The sequence below is a fragment of the Gekko japonicus genome, unplaced genomic scaffold (genome assembly GCF_001447785.1).
Source record: "Gekko japonicus isolate JY-2015 unplaced genomic scaffold, Gekko_japonicus_V1.1 scaffold146, whole genome shotgun sequence".
In the NCBI taxonomy this organism is placed as follows: Eukaryota; Metazoa; Chordata; class Lepidosauria; order Squamata; family Gekkonidae; genus Gekko; species Gekko japonicus.
Window position 1 is genome coordinate 1,304,202 of NW_015167533.1, and position 24,208 is coordinate 1,328,409.

The 24,208-nt window shown below is 44.9% G+C and overlaps 1 gene segment (V, D, J or C); it reads left to right on the forward strand.

Annotated features, from left to right (window-relative positions):
• The first annotated feature begins 10,427 nt into the window (after positions 1 to 10,427).
• On the forward strand, positions 10,428 to 11,370 carry LOC107112322. The segment is given in 2 exon segments: positions 10,428 to 10,452; positions 11,042 to 11,370. Coding segments are annotated over 2 exon segments (354 nt in total).
• The last annotated feature ends 12,838 nt before the right edge of the window (positions 11,371 to 24,208 follow it).

The window sequence follows — 24,208 nt, forward strand, 5'->3', positions numbered from 1 at the left end:
CCCGCCAATGAGAATATCTCCTGGTTGGTACCATTCATGTGGAACAGGAATCTCCTTCCCTGTGCACTTCATTTTGTCTACTTTGTATGCAATGCAAGGCAGAAACAGCAGCAGCAACAGGAGCCTCAGCATCTGGGCAGCCTTAACTCCTGAATACAACTTCTCCTGTGCCCATCTATAGCATTGGTCTACCTTGAGCTGGCTTTCTCAGATAGCCGCTGAGCCAACCAATACACTTCAGAAGGGGAAACGCAGACAGCAGGCTTATTACCTTTATCTTGTGTGGAATCAGAAACAGAGAGCTTAGAATGTCATTTGGTAATGCCAGTGCTCTGATTTCAACAAGGGGTTTAAACAAAGCAAAACGTCAGAGATGGAACTGACAGAGTCCTGATCACGTCAAACCTCATATTCCAGCTCTGAAAGGCACATTCGGAGTTAATATTTCTTCCCAACCTGGCATTGACTGTTTTCATCATTTCTGTTTTCACCAGCCTTGGCCAAGTCGATAAATTATAGTGATTTGAATAATTTCAGGGGGAAATAATTATGTGTACAGAATCTGGGCTCTATCCAGCAAATTTAGTAGCAAACACATTTTCCACCCTCCACATCTGACCAGACTAGTCTCCCATGCTCCTAAGTGGATCAAAGTTGCCCCTGGCTATCAAGCTTTGTTGGTGAGCAAGCAACAACAAGATAGTTAAGTAGTAGTAGTTTATTACGGACTTTGGACCAACATAAAATACAATATTTTTTAAAATGAATTTAAGAGCTTTTAAGGTACAGTTCCTGTAATTTGAAAATCAATGCACAAAATTTAGCCACTTGTCATGTGATCTTAGAATTGCTGTCAGATGAAAACCAAAGACGCCTTGCTATATTTGTGATTATATGGCCAGGGACCCTATCAAGTAATGGAGAAATAATTCCAAGACATACCTACTTGTAGAGTGGACAGCTAAAGAAACTGTTCTCTACAGACTCAACCTTCCCTAGTGAGCAAGAACATAATTTTTCTGGGTAGGAAATTTTATTATACCTACCCTTAATAACCTCAGAAAGGAGAGCAAAACACCTAGCTAAATTAAATGCCTTTCTAAAACTATTTGCTTCCAAAGAGGCCAGGTATGTTGCCGGTTCAATAGTGCTTAAAGCCCAAGAAGAAGCCCTCCCTTTGATGATCAAATGCATGATTCCATATTTCATTTTGTGAAGTGCCCTCTTAAGCAATGCTCCCTCTAAGCTGCGGAGTCTTGTGAGCAAAAATTCAACTATGTGAGCTACTGGCATTAAAGTTGTGAGCCAGCGATTTGGCTACTGCATAAATCAGTTTGCTCTGGAGCCATCCTTCCTGAGCTAAGACAAAAACGTGTGAGCCAGAGGCCAAAAAACTGTGAGCTAGCTCACACTGCTCTTAAGCTAGGAAAAGTTGAGGCAGCAGGGAAAGAGCATGGGATGGAGCCATGGTCCTCAGTCTGCAAGACCTACACAAGGGTGTTAATGATAGGACGTTTTGTAGGATATTCATTCATAGGGTCACCATAACTTGACTGGACAGCACTTAACACACAAATGCACATTCCCAGGCATGCTTATTCAGAAGTAAGTCCAGTACAATTCATTGGAACTAAGGTCCCTTTCAGACAGGATGCCTGGTGGATTTAAAGGGAACGATCAAACAGCGGCATCTGGGAAAGGTGTTTACCCCGCCAGGGAGCCGTTCTTAAAAGATACCGGTGAAAATACGGTACTTTTGATTGCCGACAGGCCAATGGTGGACTTCATCTGATCATTCCAATGCGCAATCCGCCCGTTGGGGTGGTCTGCTCCAGACCATCCCAAATGGTTGCCATTTAAAAAAATTCTTTGTGATATGTGCATAAATGTGTAAATGTGCGACAGCCACAGAGCTCTACTCAAACGTTCCGGATGGTTTCATGTTTCTAAATGGCCCGTGAAATTTATGAACTGTGTTAATTAAAATGGTACCTAGAGGGAGGTACTACTGGCGGTACTGTAACCATTCAATTCCGCAAATGCACGGGAAAACAAGTACATGTTGAGGTGCCGATGTGCACGCACAAACAGAATTTTAAAATTCCGCACATGCATGGGAAAACTACATGTTGAGGTGCAGATGTGCATGCACAAACAGAATTTTAAAAAACCCAGAATTTTAAAAAACCTCCTTCAGGTGGACGCCGACTAGACAATCCACCATGGAGTAAGCACACAGTAAAAGGAGCTGTCAGGCCATGCAGGGCCGGATAAAAAAGATCTGGATTAAATTAGAACTGGGCCAATGGCAGGATTAGCTTCCCACCTGAATGCACCCTAAGGGAGCAATCCTAATTAGGTCTACTCAGAATTTTATTAGGGTCTGTTCAATGGGGTTTACTGCCAGGAATTGTTTTTAAGATTATACTCTAACATGGTCGCCAGGGTTCTTTGGCCTGCACCCTTTTTAATTCACATATTTATATCTGGCTTATCCACTATTGCTCCATATGACTCAGAACATCCATTCCCAACAAGAAACTTCCCGCCCTAAAGCCCCTCCTCATACATAATGTTTCACTTGTGTTCCAGCTATAGTGTTTGGGTTGGCCTATTCTTAGGTTTGCCTACATGCTGGTGGGGATTGGAGATCTCCTGGAATCACACCTGATCTCTAGATAGCAGAGATCTGTTCTCCAGGAGACAATGGCTGCTTTGAAGAGTAGAGTCTGTGGCATTGTACCTTGCTGTGGTCACTCCCCTCCCCAAATCTTGCCCTCCTGAGGGTCCACTCCCCAATCTCCAGGAATTCCCCAACTAGAGTTGGCTACCCTACCCATCATGTTCTCAACAGCAGGATCCTGGCCTTCTGCCATGACATGAACAACTTTTTCTTTTACCAGTTGCACTTCCTCTGTTTCATCATATTCGACATCATGTTCAAGGCCCTTCCTGATCAGATAACAAGGAACCTGCTCAGTCTGCGGCACATCTGCCATGAATAGCAGTACTACCCTATTGGTTCCACATAGTCTTCTATTGATGTGACATCTCTACTCTCTATCTTGCTTAATGTGCTGTGCATATTTCAATTTCTTTGATTCTCATCCTTGTACATGCTTATTAGAGATCTCTTCATACATCTGGGGCTTAGGGCTCTTTTCGTAGCAGGAACTCCTTTGCATATTAGGCCACACACCCCTAATGTGGCCAATCCTCCAAGAGCTACTGTAAGCTCTTGGAGGATTGGCTACGTTAGGGGTGTGTTGCTTAATATGCAGGGGTCATTTCCTGCAGGCACGCACAGGAGCGGAGCTCCAGCAGTAAAGAGCCCAGGGGGTGGGCACATGCAACAAGCCCCACCCCCTGCTCCCAGCAGCCTGCAGTCAGAGCAAGAAGCAGCCAGGTAAGCTGCAGAGCCCCCCCCCCAGTCCCCCGGTCCAAACAGTCCAGTGGCACCATTAAGACCAAGTTTTATTCAGGTACAAGCTCTCCCTCCTCTGCAAGGACAGATCTGCGCGTTCCCCCCAATAGCTAGGAATCCAAAACAGTCCGGTGGAGCCTGAGCGGTGGGTGTTGCCTTCTGACACACTTCAGTGATGCCAGGGGGTGTGGCATATGCAAATAAGTTATGCTAATAAGCTCCTGCACCTCTTTTTCTACAAAATGACCCCTGTTAATATGCAAATGAGTACCTGCTACAAAAAGAGCCCGCATGGCAAATATCTGCTCAGAGACACCTGCTGTACAAATTTGTCTTTAGTTCCCCGCCCCCAAGTCATCTAAGTCGATGACCACCCACCAACATATTGAGGAAGTGATGCAATTTCTGTGCACTGAGCTCAACAGATGGAAAATAAATCCAGCACAAGAACATAAACCCTGTATGGGGCAGAAAGGAACCTAACATTTCCCTTATGGAGACATATTACTTTAAAGACTAACAAAATAGGTGGTTTATCAGCAGTCTGAAAAATGCCACATATTTTGTTTTAAGGTGCTACTGGACTTTTTCCTACAGCTACAGACAGACTAACATGGGTGGCAGTCACACACGCTAAATAATCCACTTTCAGTGCACTTTCCAGCTGGGTTTTTACTGTGTGATCTGGCAAAATCCAGTTGGAAAGTGCATTGAAAGTGGATTGAAAGTGGATTATTTAGTGTGTGTGATCGCAGTCATGGTGACCCAACTTGTGGAGACAGAAACTTCTGTTGACAATTTCTCACATTAACCAGCAGGGGGAAGCAGTTTCACACAGCCATGCTGGTCTATTGAAGGAGCACCCATTCTGCTGTGATGTATTTTCTCTTCTCATTTCTCCATCCATCCAGGGACACGGGTGATTTTACTTCAGCCTTTTTAAACCTCAAGCAGTGACTAGCAAAGATGCATGAAGGGAGAGAGTTTCATGGTTGTTGTTGTTGTTTGGTCAAACCCATCTGAAAGATCCCTCTGCCCAGCTCTAAACCCATTATGGGAGTGAGTCAATAAGCATAGCCTGATTCAAAATAAAAATAAAGTCTTCCCTTGCTCAAAAGTCAGTCAAATCTGACTCTGGGGGGCAGTGCTTATCTCCGTTTCCAAGCTGAAGAGTCAGCGCTGTCCAAAGACCTCTCCATGGTCATGTGGCCAGCATGACTAGACGCCAAGGCACATGGAATGCTGTTACCTTCCCACCGAAGCAGTACCCCTTTATCTACTTGCAGTTTCTTGCTTTCGAACTGCTAGGTTGGCAGGAGCTGGGAACAGAGACGGGAGCTCACTCCATCACATGGCACTCGGGTCTCGGACTGCCGAGCTACCGACCTTCCATTCTGCAGCTTAGCATCTTTACCCTCTGAGCCCCTAATTCAAAATATGCCCCCCCAATATTAAACACAGTATCAGAGCAAGCTGTAGAGTTCTGCCTTTGCAAGGAATCCAACGGTCACTTGAAAATATGCACAGGCCCATTATGGACCCTCCGAGGTTTTCATAAGGCCAATACAAACACTGTAATAGTTTACATAGCTTGCAAGGAAAGCCTGAAGCTGATGCTTTCATTCCTTCAGTTACATTTATACTCTACCTTGCTGCCAAAAGTAGCTCCCCAAGGGGATGAAAACAACAATTCAACATTCAGTTCAAACCAACTCAGAGGTCCACACGTTAGGAATTCATGACTGTTTGGATGACCCTCTCTTCTGGCCTGTGGTAGCTGATGGTATAAAGCAGGTTCTAGACTTTTCTTTCTCCAAGGGAGGGGACTGAAGGTGCTGAAAGTGGATTCGGGAAGCACTTGATTGTACCTCAGCTGGGGGCTTTGCCTGGTAAAGAGCCCAGGGGAAAGGAAATGTGAGAAAACCAGAGATGTGAGAAAACCAGAGATGAGGAGGAGTGGAGGAGACGTGTGTTCCACAGTTCTCCCTATATCTGACCACCAAGCAAGAGCAGAATATGCAAAGCAGGCTTTTATCATGGCCCTGCTTAAATAGAAGCCTCACGAATGCTTGGGGCCATCTTGGAAATCACAATGGAGACTTTACTCCTATTTCTTTGTGTCTTTTCAATGCTTAATCAGGGTATTTGTTCCTAATGGTGATTTTCTTTCTTCTAAGAAAGATGGAGCGGGTGGGAGGAAATACTATCAGCCTCCTTTATCTGTTGAAGAATTCCAGATGTTAAACCACTAAATAGCTTTGGCTTAAATTAAAGTTCTTACCTATAATTGATATCTTTTGGGGGGATTCCAAAGCAAGAAGTCAGATTTTGCCAATTGTTGAACAAGCAACTGGAAGATCTCTTCAACAGCCATGTGTATAATTTAGCATTTTAGAACTGTACTCAATTCTAACATTTCTTTTTTCTACTAGGTGCCCTCTCTGAAATTCAATTGACTCAGCCCGGCATAGGAATAGTCAAACCTGGGGAGCCCATTGGACTCATCTGCACAGTCTCTGGTACCTCCATCATGGATGGATATATTTACAACTGGTTCCGGCAGCCACCCAACCAAGGGCTGGAATGGATAGGGAGAAGGTTCTACATGGGCTCTAGCTGGCACATTGATTATACTTCAGCCTTCCGGAGCAGGGTCTCCATCTCTCTCGACTCCCCCAGGAACTATTATTCTCTCCACTTAAGCTCCCTCACAGCTGCAGACACAGCCATGTATTATTGTGCGCGACGACCACAGTGACACAGAGACAAGCTGGCATCTGTACAAAAAGGGGACGCTTGCATCTCGGCCAGACAGTTCTGTTTTTGTTCAGGCTAGAATCCAAAACGCCCTGACCTGGGTAGCCCAAGCTAGCCCAATCGCATCAGATCCCAGAAGTTAAACAGGGACGGCCCTGGCTAGCTTTTGAACGGGAGACCTCCAAGGAGTACCAGGGTCACAACGCCGAGGCAGGCAATGGCAAACCACCTCTGAATGTCTCTTGCCTTGAAAAACCTACAGGACTGCCATAAATCAGCCGTGACCTGACAACACTTTCCACCACCAGAATCCAAAAACATTTTGAAGTGCAGGACAAGGGGACATCTATGAAAGAGAGACTTAGTTCTGCTTCCTAATTTATTTGAAACATTTAGAGTATTAGGTTTATACTTGGGGCACTGCCATTCTTGACTGATTGACACCATTTGTCTTCTTTACATCTGGGCTCTGTATCATGCCAAATAGGCTGCACTTATTGCAATTTTATTAATAATCCCAGTAAATGTGTAAAGAAAAATGGTTTTCCTGTTCTAGGTAAAGGTTTCCCTTGCTCGAAAGCCAGTCGATTCCGACTCTAGGGTTGTGGTGCTCATCTCCATTTCCAAGCCGAAGAGCCAGAGCTGTCCGAAGATGTTTCCATGGTCATGTGCCCGGCAGGACAAAATGCCAAGGTGCATGGAACCCTGTTACCTTCCCACTGAAGAGCTACCTATTTATCTACTTGCAATTTCTTTCTTTTGAACTGCTAGATTGGCAGGAGTGGGAACCAGAGATGGGAGCTCAATCAGTCATGCGGCACTTGGCTGCATAAAGGCCTAGAGAAACTTTCTCAAGAGTCAGAGATAGCAGAGAGAGCACTGTGACTTTGCTAAATTGTTTTCAGCTGTAGATGGTACCAAGCTATCAACTGTATCATGTGCCTAGCAACAGAGAGAGAGTGTTACATAACCTCTCTGGTCTCTAGATGGGTCAAATATTTTTGCGCCTTAATAAATATTTTTACTCTGTTGTGGTTTTTGCCTTCAATTAACCTCAAAGCCTAAATCCAAAAGTCTTGACTCTTGACCACCTGTTTTGTCTCGGAAACTCAGATTGGAGTCCTGCTCTGCAGGACTGACTTTTCTGGTTTGATTCCCTGAGAAGCTGGGAGGCTTGGTCTTGTTACCTATGGGTCAATCACACCAGACTAAGCCTAATCTACTTTATACACTTGTTGTTTGGATGAAGTGAGCAGAATACCTTAGTCTGGTGTGGAATTCTTCCTAATTTAGTTTGAGGAAGTATCTTGGTAACACACTGTTGTGCAAGCATAATAGTAACAACACATCTGGTCTTTCTCTGGTGGCCTGTGATGTTTAAAATTTGTTCACATGCATCTGCATGAATTTGTCTTCAGTTTACCCATTATGAGCCATCTTAGTCAATAACTACTCGCCAAATTTGAGGTCACAAAATTCCAAATGGTAATCATCTGCTGAGTGTGAAGAAGTGATGTCATTTTTGTGCACTAAGTACAACTGATGGAAAATGCTCAGCATAAGGATGTCAACCATTGATGGGATAGAAAGGATCCTAATGGTGATTTGACATATGGCATTCACTTGACATTTTCTCAACAGGGAGGAAAAAGTCCCGCTCACAACCGCATTCAAATACCCTGGGGCAACACCATAATGACTGCAAAGTCACCCCTGAACAGCCATAAATCTGTGCAGAAGGTACCATAAAACCTGATGATCAAAAGAAGTAAAAGTGGCAAGTAGTGTGGAGGGTACCATAAAATCCAATGATAAAAGAAAATGAAAGCAAGATGCAATGCAGAAGGGCAGGGCTATTTTGGGGCAGGAATGATCAGGAATGGAGTTCTGGCTGGCTCCCAAGTTGGCCACGCCCAGCAGGAACTCATTAGCATAATAGGCCACACCCAACAGCAGAGACTCATTAGGATTGGCTGCATTAGGGGTGTGTGGCCTAACATGCAAAGAAGTTCCTGCTCCAAAAAAAGCCCTGGGTTTTGACAACAAACAAGGTAAAAAGAATAAGAAGCAAAAGGTGGGTGTGGCTGGATAACCACACTTCTGGTAACATGGGGGTGCGGCCTAATGTGCTAATGAGCTGTGCTGTCAGGGGTGCGACCTAATATGTTAATGAGTTTCTGTTGTTGGGTGTGGCCTATTATGCTAATGACTTCCTGCTGGGCTTTTTCTACAAAAAGAGCCCTGCGAAGGGAATTTCTGTTCCAAGGTAGGTTTCATAAAACAATGGAGGGAAATGCCAATGCAGAATCAGACTAACATTTCCCTTGTAGACACTGAAATTCAGGTTGATAATTTCTTACAGTAACCAGCAGGGGGAAGCAGTTTCACAGAGCCAGACCGTTCTGTTCAAGAATCATGCTTGGTCTCATACTGATGCAATATCTTCCCTCTTCTCTTTAGACCATCTAACCAGTGATTTAGCTGATTTTAGTTCAGAAACCACGGCAAGACATGTGTGGAAATGCCATTCCTTGTATGATAAAGAGGCTAATTCCTGGCTCTAGCCCTCTTTCTCACAGCAGAGGAAACCTTTGTAGAGCAGGTTTGGTTTGTTGTAGAGTACAGGGACACAGATCACAGCACAACCTGGCCAGCAAAGTCTGAAAGCATCCTCCCTCCTTGTTACATTCTTTACCCACTTCATCTCACACCAACCTAGAAAACAGCAAAGGGAACTTATTCATACAGAGATGGAACTGGGGGAAGGGAGTAAGAGGAAAGGAGCCAGAGGAATGGAGGCAATTGTAGCCTGATTGTCTAGCTGGTGGCTTCCTGACTTCCTAGGCGGTGGCTTCCTGACTGCCTACACAGTGCCTTCCTGACTGCTTAGGCAGTGGCTTCCTGATTGCCTAGGAGTTTACATGTTTGTTGTATTCTGTGCCTGAGACCATTGGTCATGTGAGCTAAATTGATTGATTGATTGATTGCCTAGGAGGTGGCTTCCTAGAACCTATCCAGCTTCCATTGGGGGAGCACCCTGGAGAAGCAGCTGAGTTGGGATTGAGCTGCTACGGGAAGGGAAGCCCTCAAGGGTGGATCCAACTCAATCCAGAAACTTTGTACATGGGTTGGGCAGGGAAAGAATGTCCGGCCAACTGTCCACACCATTTCTTGCCTACCTGAGAGACTGACTGTGCAATTCATCCACTTATGGAGCTCAGCCACGCACTCAAACCATTACAGAATCTGTAACTTGCCAAAAAAAAAAGCAGAAATGGAGAGTTGGAGGAGGAAGCCAAATCCTTTCTGGTGGTTTGCACTGGGCAGAAGGAAGTGGATGAAAGATCTTTTTGCCCAGTTGTAAGCTCATTAAGAAGCAAGTGAATGAACCTAGTGTGATTCTAAGCATGGATCCCTCACACATACTAACCAGAGTAGCAAAGTCTCATGGAGAGTTCAGCTTTTGCAGGCGATCCAGAGGTTATTTAAAAATATGAACCAACAGAGAAGGGGCCAAGACATCTTCCCTAATATGATATGGCCAGTTGTCTCTGGCTTGAATTCTTACTTTTTTCCTTTTATATCCATTATAACTGTGCCTTAACTGATTTTAAATTGTGGTATTGTATTATATTTTGTAGTTGCAAGCCGCCCTGTATCTGCATGCGGGGAGGGCGGGGTATAAATAAAATAAATAAATAAATAAATAAATTAGCAATTAAACTTTAAAGGGACTACACAAGATAGCTCCAAAGCGCTCAGTGGTGGGGAGATCAGCTCTTTTTGAGGCTTTCTGCAAAACCCACTGAAAGGGACAACAGTCCCGTTCAATGGGGTTTGCTGGGGGCCACGAACCACGAACTGTTTGGTTAGCCTGTGAATCTCCCGGTTCAGTTTGTGGTTCAGTCTGTGGCTCAGCCACTGAACTGAAACAAATCACGTTTTTGTGGTTCATGCTCATCCCTAGTCTCGGCACATCAGGTGCCCACAATGCCAACACAAACTCAATGAGGGCTTCCTTAGCTTTCAAGAAAAGCCTGGGGATGATGTATTCATTCCGTCAGTGCTATTTATAACCCTACTCTTCAGTCACAAGCAGTTCCCAACATGGATGAAAAAATTCAGTATTGGGTTCAAACCAACGCAAAGGTGCACCACATTAGGAATACATGGCTGTATGGAGGAACCTCTCTTCTGGCCTGTAGCAGCTGATGGCAGAGGGCAAGATCTGGACTTTGCAATCAAGATGGAAGAGATGGAAGGAGGTGAAGGTTGGCTCTGGGTGAACCTGAATGTATTTCTTCTGATAGAATTGCTGGGAAAACAGCCCTGGTGAAAGGAAAACAGAAGACAAAGGAAGATGAGGAGGGAATGATAGGCGTCCTCCTTATAGCTGAATATGAAGCAGGAACATAATATGCAAATCAGGCTATTATGCTGTCCCTGCTTAAATAGACCTCTCATGAACAGTAGGAGCCATCATGGAAAACATAATGGAGACTTTCATTCTAATTCTTTGCATCTTCTCAGTGCTTAAGCAGGGTATGTGTTCCTAACAGAGATTTCATTTCTTCGAATAAAAAATGGAGGAGGTGGAAGAAAATTCTATCTGCTTCCTTTGTTTGATGTTTAGAGACCTGTTGCAGGATTTCAGATGTTAAACCTTTCAGCAGTTCCACCTGAAACCGAACTTCTTATCTATAACTCATGCTTTATAAAGGGGGGGGGGAATCAGCAATTTGGACAATGACTGTACATACAACTTAAAAATCTCTCCAACAGCCATCCATCTACTGTACCATTTCATAACTTTGCTCAATTTCTTTTTCTTTTTATATGATTTCTTTTTTCCCCTAACAGGTGTCCTCTCTGAAATTAAGCTGACAGAGTCTGGAAAAGGAACAGTCAGTCCTGGGGAGTCCCTAAGATTGACCTGCACAGTCACTGGTACCTCCATCACTGATACATATGGTTACCACTGGATCCGCCAGCCGCCCAACGAAGGGCTGGAATGGATCGGAAGGGGATACTACAGCAGCAGCTCTACCTGGATCACTCACTATGCCTCCACCTTCCAGAGCAGGGTCTCCATCTCTCCTGACACCTCCAAGAATGAGTTTTCTCTCCAGCTGAACTCCCTGACAGCTGCAGACACAGCCGTTTATTACTGTGCTCGAGAACCACAGTGACACAGAGCCAAACTGCTGGTTGTACAAAAAGGGGAAACTTGTCTCTTAAGCAGAGGGGTGCCAGTTGTTACCGCATGACAAAATAATGTATATGAAACAGGGACTCATTTTTTCTCATTGATCTGAAATAGTTAGATCCTTCCTTACGCCCTTGAATTGAAGGTGGCTAATAGCAAAAGAATGACTCACAAGGACACAAAAGTTTATAAAAATCAATGATAGATTTTTTAAAAGCACACATCAAAAACAGTTAAATCTGCTCAGGAAGGATGTAACACTTGACAACCAGATACCACAAATAAACAGCATGCTTAAACTGTCTTGCTATTTCCTGGCTATGGAAGCCAACGTCAAACTGAGGACAGCCCAAAGTCCCATGTAAAACATGGTGTCAGATGCTTTGACTATAATATTTTCCATCATTTCCCTTCATGTCAAACCTGATGTTTCACCAGTAACTGTGACTGGCATCCTCAGAGGTATAAACACAGAAAGATGGAATACTCTCCTTGTCAAGGTGAGAAGAAAATGGTAGGCAGTAAATTTAGATCTACTCCAGATATACCCACCTTCTGGAGTAGATATCTCAGTTTCCTGGCTACGAGAGCCAATGTCAAACTGTGGATAGCCAAGATTCCTGTAAAACCCAGGGCAGTCTAAAACATGGTGTGAGATGCGTCATTACCTTTGGCTATAATTCATTCCATAATTTCACTGCATGTCAAAATCTGCAAAAAGCGGAAGAACCTTTTTACCACATCACACAAATAGCTGCTTGAATAAAGGGAAAGGAAAGGACAATGGATTTCAAAAGCATAACACTCTGAGTATGAAGTACGGATGTCATTTCTGTATGTTGACTTCAGGAATTGGAAAATATTCGCAGCACAGAAACGTAAACCCTTGACAGAGTAGAAAGGAACCTCACATTTCCCTTGTGGAAACTGGAACTCATGTTGACCATTTACTTACATTAACCAGCAGGGGGAGCAGTTTCACACAGCTGTGCAGTAATTCCGTTCAAGAAGCCTCCTCGATTTCATACTGCTGGGATATCTTTAATCATTTCTCCATTGGCCCAGTGACTTGGCTGTTTTGAGTTATGTGAGGAAATGGCTCTCTCCTTTTTTCTCCTATCAGACAAAGCTTTTGAAGATTAGGTTCATTTGGTTGTAGAGTACAGAGAGAGAGCTGAGAGTGCAGTGTGGGATCTTTCCCCTTATTACGTGCTTTAGCCACGTCCTCTCACAGGATCCAAAACCATGTCAAGGGGTCCTTGTCCTTACAGAGAGGGAAGGGAGCCAGAAGTGGGATCCTGGGCAAAAGTCTTGAATGGGGCTCCACATGATAGGTATAGTGGTGTGACCCCCAGTTGATGCCTGACTGCCCAGAAGGTGCTTCCTGGTTTCCTAGTTCATAGTTCCCTGATTGTCTAGCAATCAGGCACAGCCCTTTCAAAGAGGGATTCAGTCAAATTCCATTTTCCACAAGGACATTGGCAACTCCTTCCAGATAATTTGATCTTAAACGTATGTTCCAGTTCTTCAAAGCAATAAGCATCAGGGGACACTGGATTGTATTTCACCTGCAGAACCGCTTTATTTCTCTAATGTTTCACAGACTTCTCTTGAGAGGGAAACGGTGCTCACCATGGCAAAAACAGAACACATGATGAGGGAACACATGATGAGTTTCAGCCTAGGATTGGCATAGGGGTTGTAAATAAACACCTAGTTTCTTTAAATGAAACTAAGTCATCGGGGCCAGATGAACTGCATCCAAAAGAACTCACGGATGTAAATTCTGAGCCTCCGTCCATTATTTTTGAGAATTCTTGGAGAGCAAGTGAGGTGCCAGAAGACTGTAGGCAGGCAAATTGTCCCCATCTTCAAGAAGGGGCAAAAGGAGGATCTGGATAACTACTGACTTGCCGTCTATACCTGGGAAAGTTTTAGAACAAATCATCGAACAGACAGTCCTTGAGAAAGGACAGCTGTGATTACTAAGAGGTTTCTCAAGAACAAGTCATGTCAGATTAACCTTATTCCTCTTTTTTTGAGAAAGTTACTACCTTGCTGGATCAGAGGAATGCAGTAGGCATAGTTTATCTTGATTTCAGTAAGGCTTTTGATAAGGTTCCACATAATATTCCTGTTGACAAATTGGTAAAATGTGGTTTGGATCCTTATGACTGTTAGGTGGATCTGTAACTGGTTAACAGATGACACCCAAAGAGTGCTTGTGAATGGTTCCTCATCCTCTTGGAGAGGAGTGACAAGTGGAGTACCTCAAGGATCTGCCCTGGACCTGTTTTGTTAGACATCTTTATAAATGATTTGGATGATGGAATGGAGGGAATGCTTCTTAAATTTGCAGATGATACTAAATTGGAAGGGGTAGCAAATATGGTAGAAGACTGAGTCAGGATACAGGATGATCTTGACAGGCCGGAAAACTGGGCTAAAACAAATAAAATGAATTTTAATGGAGATAAATGTGAAGTTCTGCATTTAGGTAGCAAAAATCAAATGCATAATTATAGGATGGGGGAGACTTGTCTAGGCAGTAGTGTGTGCTAAAAGGATCTAGGGGTCTTAGTAGACCATACACTGAACATGAGGAGGCAGTGTGATGTGGTAGTTAAAAAGGCAAATGCGATTTTGAGCTATATCAACAGAAGTATAGTGTCCAGATCACATGAAGTAATGTTATTGCTTTATTCTCCTCTGGTTGGACCTCACTTAGAACACTGTGTTCAGTTTTAGTCACCACAATTTAAGAAGGATATAGACAAGCTGGCACGTGTTCAGATGAGAGCAATGAAGATGGTGAGGGTTCTGGAGACCAAGTCCTATGAGGAAAGATTGAAGGAGCTGGGTATGTTTAGCCTGGAGAGGAGATGACTGAGAGGTGATATGATAACCATCTTCAACTACTTGAAAGGCTGTCATATAGAGGATGGTGTGGAGTTGTTTGTGGTTTGTTGTTTTTTTGGTGCCTCAGAAGGTCGGACCAGAACCAATGGGTTGAAATTTAATCAGAAGAGTTTTTGGCTAAACATTAGGAAAAATTTCCTGACAATTAGAGTGGCCCCTCAGTGGAACAGATTTCCTCAGGAGGTGGTGGGCTCTCCTTCTTTGGAGGTTTGTAGACAGAGGCCATATGGCTATCAGACAACAATGCTGATTCTGTGAACTTAGGCAGTTCATGAAAGGGAGGGCAGGAAGAGTCGTATCAGTGTTTAGTTCTTGTGGCCCTTTCTCACACACCTAGGGAAATGCTGATTGCCACTTTGGGGTCAGGAAGCAATTTTTCTCCAAGCTAGTTTGGCTGGAGATCCTGAGGTTTTTTTGTAATCTTCTGAGCATGGAACAGCGGTCACTGGTGGTGTGGGGGGAGGTATTTGTGAATTTCCTACATTGTGCAGGTGGTTGGACTAGGTGACCCTGGAGGTCTCTTCCAACTCTCTGATTCTATGATGGAATTGCTCAGTAAACAGATCAAGTGAAAGGTAAATATAAAAAACAGACTAGAGTGAATGAGAGGCATGCTCCACAGTCCTCCTTATAGCTAAACATGAAGCAGGAGCAGAATATGCAAAACAGGTTATTCTTCAGTCCCAGCTTAAATAGACCTCTCAGGAATGGTAGGAGCCATCTTGAAAAGCATAATGGAGACCTTAATCCTAAGTCTTTGCATCTTTTCAGTGCTTAAGCAGAGTATGTGTTCCTAACAGGGATTGCTTTTCTTTGAATGAAAAATGGACGGGGTGGGAGAAAATTCTGTCTGCTTCCATTTTGATGTTTAGAGACCTGTCACAGAATTTCAGATGTTAAACCATGAAACAGTTTTACCAACAATGGAACTTCTTCTCTATAACCCATATCTCTTAAGGGGTGAAAAAACCAGCAACTTCAGGCAAATTTGGACAATACAAATACAACTTGAAAATATCTCCAAAAGCCATACATGTACTGTGCCATTTGATAACTTTGCTCAATTTTTTTCTGAAATGATTTTTTTTCCCTACCAGGGGTCCTCTCAGAAATTAAGCTGACACAGTCTGGCATAGGAACAGTCATACCTGGAGAGTCCTTAAGATTGACCTGCACAGTCTCCGGTACCTCCATCACTGATGGAGCTGCTACCAGTTGGATCCGCCAGCCACCTAACAAAGGGCTGGAATGGATCGGAAGGAGATACTACAGCTCTACCTGGCACACTAATTATGCCTCCGCCTTCCAGAGCAGGCTCTCCATCTCTCCTGACACCTCCAAGAATGAGTATACTCTCCGGTTAAGCTCCTTGACAGCTGCAGACACGGCCGTCTATTTCTGTGCCCGAGACCCACAGAGACACAGAGCCAGTCTGGAATCTGCAAAAAAAAAGAAAAAAAAGAGGAAGTTGACTTCTTTAACTAGCAGTTTTCTGGCACAAGAAATCCATCCTCTAAGGCATGGCTCTCTTTTTGTTCAGGTTAGAATCTGAAATGGCACTTTAAACTTCAGAACCTCGTGTCATCTATGAAACGGAGAGGCATTTTTAGTTATTTATTTAAAATACTTAAATCCTGCCTTGTGGGCAACAATGCAACAATAAGCCCCCAAAATGCAGAACAACATAGAAGTCAATGAGATTTTTTTTTAAAAGCACACAATTAAAATAGTCAAATATGCCAAAGTAGGCTGGATAACAATAGACAACCAAACTGTGCAGAATACCAACAATAAGCATTCATACCAATCAGGGGTCATTTCGTAGAAAAAGAGCTAGGGGAACTCATTAGCATAACTGATTAGCATATGCCACACCCCCTGACATCACCGGAAGTGTGTCATAAGGCCACACCCCCTGACATCACCGGAAGTGTGTCATAAGGCCACACCCCCTGACATCACCGGAAGTGTGTCATAAGGCCACACCCCCCACCCCCAACGGTCCTGGCCAGCGGGAGTGCGAGGAAGCCCCGCGAAGGCCCTCCCTGGCCCCAGGCAGGCAGGGGTGGGGAGAGGCAGGGAGGAAGCAACTTACCCTCCCTCTTCTCCTGCCTCCTCCTGGCTAAATGAGGGCCGGAAGCGGGGTGGCCAGAAGCAGGGGGCAGGACTTCATCATGTGTCCCGCCCCCCGTACCTCACCCGGGGGAACTGCGATCCCCCGCAAACCCCCCCCCGAAATGACCTCTGATACCAATGCTGATCAACCCGGCTTCATTGCAAGTCTTTGGCAGTTTCCCAGCTAGAAAAGCCACTGTCAAATGTATAGGATCCTATCGGTATGCCCTGTTTAGGCCAGGCTGTTCTTAGGGTTGGGCTGTTTGTGGGCTGTCCATGTTTGCCTCCAGGAATTACAACTGATCTCCAGACTACAGAGACCAGTTTTCCTGGGGAAAGTGGCTGCTGCTCTGGAGAGTGGACACACTGGCATTCTACCCCGCTGAGGTCCCTCCCTTCCCCAAGCCCTGCCCTCCCCAGACTCCGCCCCCAAATCTCAAGGAAATTTCCAACCACAACTGGCAACACTATGCATTCTGTTTTCAACACCAGCATCCTGGCCTTCTGCCCTGACTTAGTCAACTTTTTCAACTGTTGTACTCCAAGTTTCAGTACCTTCGGCAACTAGCTGAAGCCCCTTCCTGGTCAGGTCACAAGGGACCTACTCAGCGGGTGTGTTCAGACGGGCATTTAAGCCAGTATAGATGATGATTAGAATCAGAGTACTTTTGCGCGATCACACAGCGAACATCTGCCTTCCATCCATACCGTCACAAACACCCTTTAAACCAGTATATTCTGCTACTAGGTCCCCAAGTGGTGGTATCCTGAGTGCTCCGGTTCCAACTGCCTTATCCTCATCTGATCGCTCTCCGACGCGGTAGAGCCACTTCCATTTGGAAGCCCGAGGCTTCCGCTTTTCGGCTGCCATATTTTTTTAGCCTCCCCAATGTGCACTTGGGCAAAGCTTCTCCCCGGCGTTTGTAAAACAAACCAAAAAAATGCTTAGTTTTAGGCTCCAGACGAGTCCGGGACCTCACAGAGGCCCTTTTCGCTGTAAAAGTTTAAAGGGCAGTCTTCGCTTCAGGGCATGCTTTTCGGAACGAGGTGTTCTGCACCTGCACCAAGATCTCAACTCTGTGGATGGCTGCCTATGTGCATGTGCAAAATGTAAAAAAAAAAATTAAAAACCCGCCGACACGTGCTGCTGCGTGTCAGTAGTGTGAACGGGCATATCGCGATGTGCTGCGCAGTCAAGAGGTGAGTGTGATCATGTTTCTTCCAGATCAAACTGCTCCGGTTCCAACCAGAGCAGTTTATACCGGCTTAAATGGCCTATCTGAACGCACCCAGTCTGTCGGCTATGAATATTAGTATTAACATGTTGGCACTGCACAGGTTTTTTTTTACTGATGTGATAACATTTTTCCCACTTTACGTCTGCACTCTGTACCATGCCAATACTGTGTCCTTTTCCAGCTTCCTTCATTCTAGTCCTTCTACATGGTTATTACACATCCCTTGCTCATTTGGTGTCTCTTCAGATTGATTGAGAAAGGCAGACAAGAAATATAGTAAGTAAAGAAAGAAAAGTTTATGAGATCTATTCTGTCACAGTTTTATCATGACTGATAATGATCTGGGGTTTTTGGCTTCAAATACCCAAGGCCACATGATGAATTCTATATTCCTAATGGGCCAATATCACACACTCAACCTGATCTACCTTATAGGGTTGTGATAACTGTGTGAGCGGAAGGGCTTAGTCTTGTGTGGAATTCCTCCCAGACTGCTTAGGGAAAGTATCTTGCTCATGTGGTAGACTTCAGACAGCACTACGAATGGAGTCAGCAAGATAGGGTGGGGTTAGGTAGGCAGGAGAAGAGAGAGCAAACAATGGGCAGATGCTCTCCTTATATACCCTAAGAGGGGCTTGGGGCGTGAGCGGCCAAGGCACGTAGTCCCCAGGAAGATACTAGAAGCTGCCAATTCCTTAGTGTGTCAAAAGAATGGAATTAAGTGTTGGGCATTTGATATAACGTTTAATAACAGTGAAACCTTTTAGAGTGGATGGCTTAAGACAAAGGGAAAGAAAAGGTAGAGTCGTTCCAGGTGTTTGGCCAGCCAATGATCCACTGATCTGCACCCCACTTATCTTGATGGGTGGTGGGTGTGTTTGGCTGCTCAAGTAATCCCATCGTGGCCAAGTTGTATTGTTTAATTTTAGGATGAGTACATGCAGTCCTGGGTGATGCTAGAAGAAGGTGAGGGGGAGGATGCCTGCATACTGGAGAAGAAGTCCTTCAGTGGAGTCCTTTGCAGGAATACTCAGGCTTCTGGTGTAAAGCATGGTTTCTGTGTGCTAGCTGCTGCATATTTCTGGCATCAGGGAGGTTGATTTGCCTCCTGCACGGATGCAGGGGCAAAGAGCACTGGGTAGGACCATGGGCCCACATCTGGCTGGCACACTGCTTCTGGGTGAGACTTCTCTCAGCTGGGCACATGTCTACAGTCTGGGAGGTTGGCACCATCATCAGGCTACCGTACAGTCCAGTCCCTGGCAAAGCTATTATACTGTTCAATTCACAGCCATAGCCCATAGCCTTATAAATGCTGTGCAAGGCTCTTGCAGAGCAACATCTCATGCTACTGCAATACATTTTCTCTTCTCATTTTCCCATCTGTTCAGCGATTCAACCGATTTTTGTTCAGAAACCTAAGCAAGAAATGTTCAGGAAGGCCATTCCTTCTATAATGATAAAGAAGCTAAAGTTTGACTCTCTCTGTTTCTCTCAGCTGAGGAAGCCTTTGTAGGGTAGGCTTGTTTTGTTGTAGAGCACAGAGAGATGGCTGAGGGAGCAACCCACAAGCACAGTCTCAAGGCACCCTCCTCCCTTATTACATGTTTTAGCCATTTCCTCGCATGCCAGCCAAGAGAGTGACAAAGGGAACTTACACTTTATGAGAGAAATGGAGGACGGAACCCAGAGGTGGTATTACTTATTCTGGGGTCCCAGGAAAAAACCAAGAATGGGGTCCCAGAATTACCAACTCAAAGGTGCACCACTTTAGGACTACATGACTGTGTGTATGACCCTGTGTAGTGGCTGATGGCAAAGAGCAAGATCTGGACAGATGGAGGAAATTGAAAGAGGTGGAGGGGTGCTCTGGGGGCACCTGAAGATATTTCTCCTGATGGAATGGTGAGGTAAATAGCCCTGGTGAAAGAAAATATACAAGAAAAGGCAAGAGGAGGAGTGAATGACAGGCATGCTGCTCAGCCCTCCTTATAGCTGAACACGAAGCAGGAGCAGAATATGCAAAACAGGCTATTATTCGGTCCCTGCTTAAATAGACGACCCAGCAATGATAGAAGCCACCTTGGAAAGCATAATGGAGACCGTAATCCTAATTCTTTGCATTTTTTCAATGCTTAAGCAGGGTAGGTGTTCCTAACATTGAATGTTAACATCGAATGAATAATGGAGGGGGTGGGAGAAAGTTCTGTCGGCTTCCTTTATGTGACATTTTCAGACGGGTCACAGAATTTCAGATGTTAAACCATCAAGCAGTTTCACCTAAAAGGGAACTCCTTTATAACCCATTTCTTCTAAGGTATAAAGAAAATCAGCAATTTCAGGCAACTTCAGGCAAATTTGGACATTTACTGTAGATACAACTTGAAAATCTCTCCCACAGCCATGCGTGTACCATACCATGTTATAACTTTGCTTAATTTTTTTTGAAACTATTTCTTTTTTCTTCCAGGGGTGCTCTCTGAAATTAAGCTGACAGAGTCTGGAAAAGGAACAGTCAAACCTGGGGAGTCCTTAAGACTGACCTGCACAGTATCCGGTACCACCATCACAGCTGGATATGGTTACCACTGGATCCGCCAGCCGCCCAACGAAAGGATGGAATGGATCGGAAGGGGATACTACAGCAGCAGCTCTACCTGGTACACTCACTATGCCTCCGCCTTCCAGAGCAGGGTCTCCATCTCTCCTGACACCTCCAAGAATGATTTTTCTCTCCAGCTGAACTCCCTGACAGCTGCAGACACGGCCGTCTATTACTGCGCTCGAGACCCACAGAGAGACAGAGCCAAGCTGCCATCTGCACAAAAAGGGGAAGCCTGTGTCTTAAGCAGAGAGTTGCCTGGTTCTGCAAATTCCTCCTCTAAGGCATTGTTCTGTATGTGTTCCGGCTGGCATTCATAACGTCACTTTTAACTGCATGACAATGTGACATGTATGAAACAGGTTCTTATTTTGTTTCATTTAATTGGAATAGATCTGGCCCTATGTCCTTGAATTCAAGGTGGTTGATAACAAAATAATAAGTCACAAGGATACAAAAGTCTGCAAAAATCAGTGACAACATAAAAAGCACCCAATAAAAACAGTCGAATCTGTTCAAGTAGGATGTAACAGCTGACAACCAAACATAGGAAATAAACAGCATGCTGATATTGTCTCACAGTTTCCTGGCTACGAAAGCCAATGTCAAGCTGAGGATAGCAAAAAGTCCCATACATCCCATGACAATGTAAAACATGATGTCAGATGCTTCCTTTCCTTATGCTACCATTTCTTCCATGATTGCACTGCTTGTCAAAATCGAGGAAAGAAACTTTTTGCCACATCACACAGAGAGCTGACTGAATAAAGGGAAGGGGGAAGGACAATAGATTTCAAAAGAATAACATTCTGAGATTGAAGAACAGATGCCATTTCTGTGTGCTGACTTCAACAACTGGAAAATAACCTCAGCATAGAAATGTGAGCCCTAGACAAAGTAGAAAGGACCCTCATGTTTCTGTTGTGGAACCTGGAACTCATGTTGATCAATTTCTCACATCACCCAGCAGGGGGAGCAGTATCACACGACTGTGCTATAACTCAGTTCAGGAAGCCTGCCTGATTTCACACTGCTGGGCTATCTTTTCTCTTCTCATTTCTCCATCTGCCCAGTGACTTGGCTGATTTGAGTTGGGAAACCACAGAAAGGAATGAGGGGAGATGCCATTCATTGTATAATGAAGAAGCTGGTCTTTGACACTCTCCTCTTTTCTCCCAGCAGACAAAGTGTTTGTAGGGTCGGTATATTTGGTGGTAAAGTACACAGAGAGTGCTGAGAGTGCATTCTGGCCAGCATGGTCTCAAGAGAACTTTCCACTTACTGTATGCTCTATCCAGTTCCGCTCACACAAGCCAAAAGATGGAAGGCAGCCAGAAGTGGGACCCTGGCAAAAACCTTGAATGGTGCTCTGCATGATAGGAATCATGGTGTCACCCCCAGTTGATGCCTGACCACCCAGAAGGTGCTTCCTGGTTGCCTAGCCAATAATTCCCTGATAGTCTAGCCAGTTGCTTCCTAACTGCTTAGGTGGTGACTATGTAGGCCCAATCCACACTCCTTTGGGAAATTGCCTGGAAAATGAGACAGGATGGAAGAAGGGGACTGTGCCACTGTGTGACACAGAGGGTTGAAATACGTGGGCCATTGGCCTGATTCAACACAGCTTCTCTTATGTTCTTATGACATGAGTGCACTGCAGACAGGGTACATTGTGGTGGAGCTGGAGAGGCCAAGCAGTAGGGCTTCCAAATATGGGCGGGGGCGGGGAATCCCCCGCTTTGAAAGCCCGATTTCTGACGCAGCAGAATCAGGGCCCGGTGGAACCCCGCCCCCGGCGTGCACGTCACTAGCAAGTGACGTAAACACGCTGGGCACGCTGGGGCGGGGCCATGGCCATACAAGGGAACACTCTATGGTTTTCCCTTATATGGCCGTGGCCCCACCCCCAGCGTGCCCAGTGTGCCTATGTCACTTCTGAGTGATGCGTACGCGGCGTGCACACACACCCCCGACGCCGGCCGGGAGCCCCCTGCTCCCGGCGAAGACGGATTTGGCAACCCTACCAAGCAGTGCCCAGCCAGAGCAAGCAGACATGTTGCCCTCTGTTGCCAACAACTCCACCAAAGTCTGGCAGAGGCGAGTCCCACCCTGCAGCTCGATCTCGGGACTACATGGTAAAGAAAGAAGTGACTGGCCATTAAACCGGTATCAAAAGGCAGAAAGTCATACTAAGGCGGTGAAGGAATGCAGGGCAGCTCCTCCATCAATCAGGCACAGCCCTTCCTAAGAGGGATTCAAAGCCCATTTTCCACAAGGACATCGGAAACTCCTTCCAGATAATTTGATCTTAAATTAATGACACAGGTCTCCAAAGCAAGAAACAATGCCGGGGGGGGGGGAGAACCAGAATGTTTTTCTCCTCATGGAATTCCCCGATAAACAGGCCAGGTGAAAGGAAATATGCAACAAAAAGCAAGACGAGGAGTGAATGACAGACATGCTGCTCAGCCCTCCTTATAGCTGAACATCAAGCAGGAGCAGAATATGCAAAACAGGCTATTATTCGGTCCCTGCTTAAATAGACGCCTCAGCAATGAAAGGAGCCATCTTGGAAAGCATAATGGAGACCTTAATCCTAATTCTTTGCATCTTTTCAATGCTTAAGCAGGGTATGTGTTCCTAACATTGAATGTTAACCTTGAATGAAAAATGGAGGGGGTGGGAGAAAGTTCTGTCGGCTTCCTTTATGTGACATTTTCAGACGGGTCACAGAATTTCAGATGTTAAACCATCAAGCAGTTTCACCTAAAATGGAACTCCTTATCTATAACCCATTTGTTCTAAGGTGTAAGAAAATCAGCAATTTCAGACAACTTCAGGCAAATTTGGACATTTACTGTAGATACAGCTTGAAAATCTCTCCCACACCCATGTGTGTACCATACCATTTTATAACTTTGCTTATTTTTTTTGAAACTATTTCTTTTTTCTTCCAGGGGTCCTCTCTGAAATTAAGCTGACAGAGTCTGGAAAAGGAACAGTAAAACCTGGGGAGTCCTTAAGACTGACCTGCACAGTATCCGGTACCACCATCAGCGATACATATGGTTACCACTGGATCCGCCAGCCACCCAACAAAGGGCTGGAATGGGTTGGAAGGGGATACTACAGCAGAAGTTCTACCTGGTACACGGACTATGACTCCGCCTTCCAGAGCAGGGTCTCCATCTCTCCTGACACCTCCAAGAATGAGTTTTCTCTCCAGCTGAACTCCCTGACAGCAGCAGACACGGCCGTCTATTACTGTGCCCGACAACCACAGTGACACAGAGCCAAGCTGCTGGTTGTACAAAAAGGGAAAGCTCCTGTCTTGAGCAGATAGTTCCCTGGTGCTGCAAATTCTTCCTCTAAGACATGGCTCTGTATGTGTGCCGGCTAGCATCCATAACGCTACTTTTAACTGTATGACAATGTGACATGTATGAAACCGGGACTTATTGTGTCTCATTTTTTTGAAATAGTTAGATCCTGGCTTATATCCTTGAATTCATAGTGGCTAATAGTAAAAGAGTAAGTCACAACGAACAAAAGCTTGTAAATACCAGTGATGGAATTTTTTAAAAAGTACAAATATGCTCAAGAAGAACATAACACTTGACAACCAAACATGACAAATAAATAGCCTGCTGAAACTGTCTTGCGGTTTCTTGGCTATGAGGCCGATGTCAAACTGATGATAACCAAAAGTCCAATAAAGCCCAGGCTGGTATAAAAAATGGTGTCAGGAGCTTCATTACCTTTGGCTATTATTTCTTTCATCGTTGCACTGCATGTCAAAATCTCAGGAATAGGAAGCAGCTCTTTGCCACATCGTTCAGACAGCTGATTGAATAAACGGAATGGAAAAGACAATGGATTCCAAAAGAACAACATTCTGAGAATGAACTATGGATGCCATTTCTATGTGCTGAGTTCAGCAAATGGAA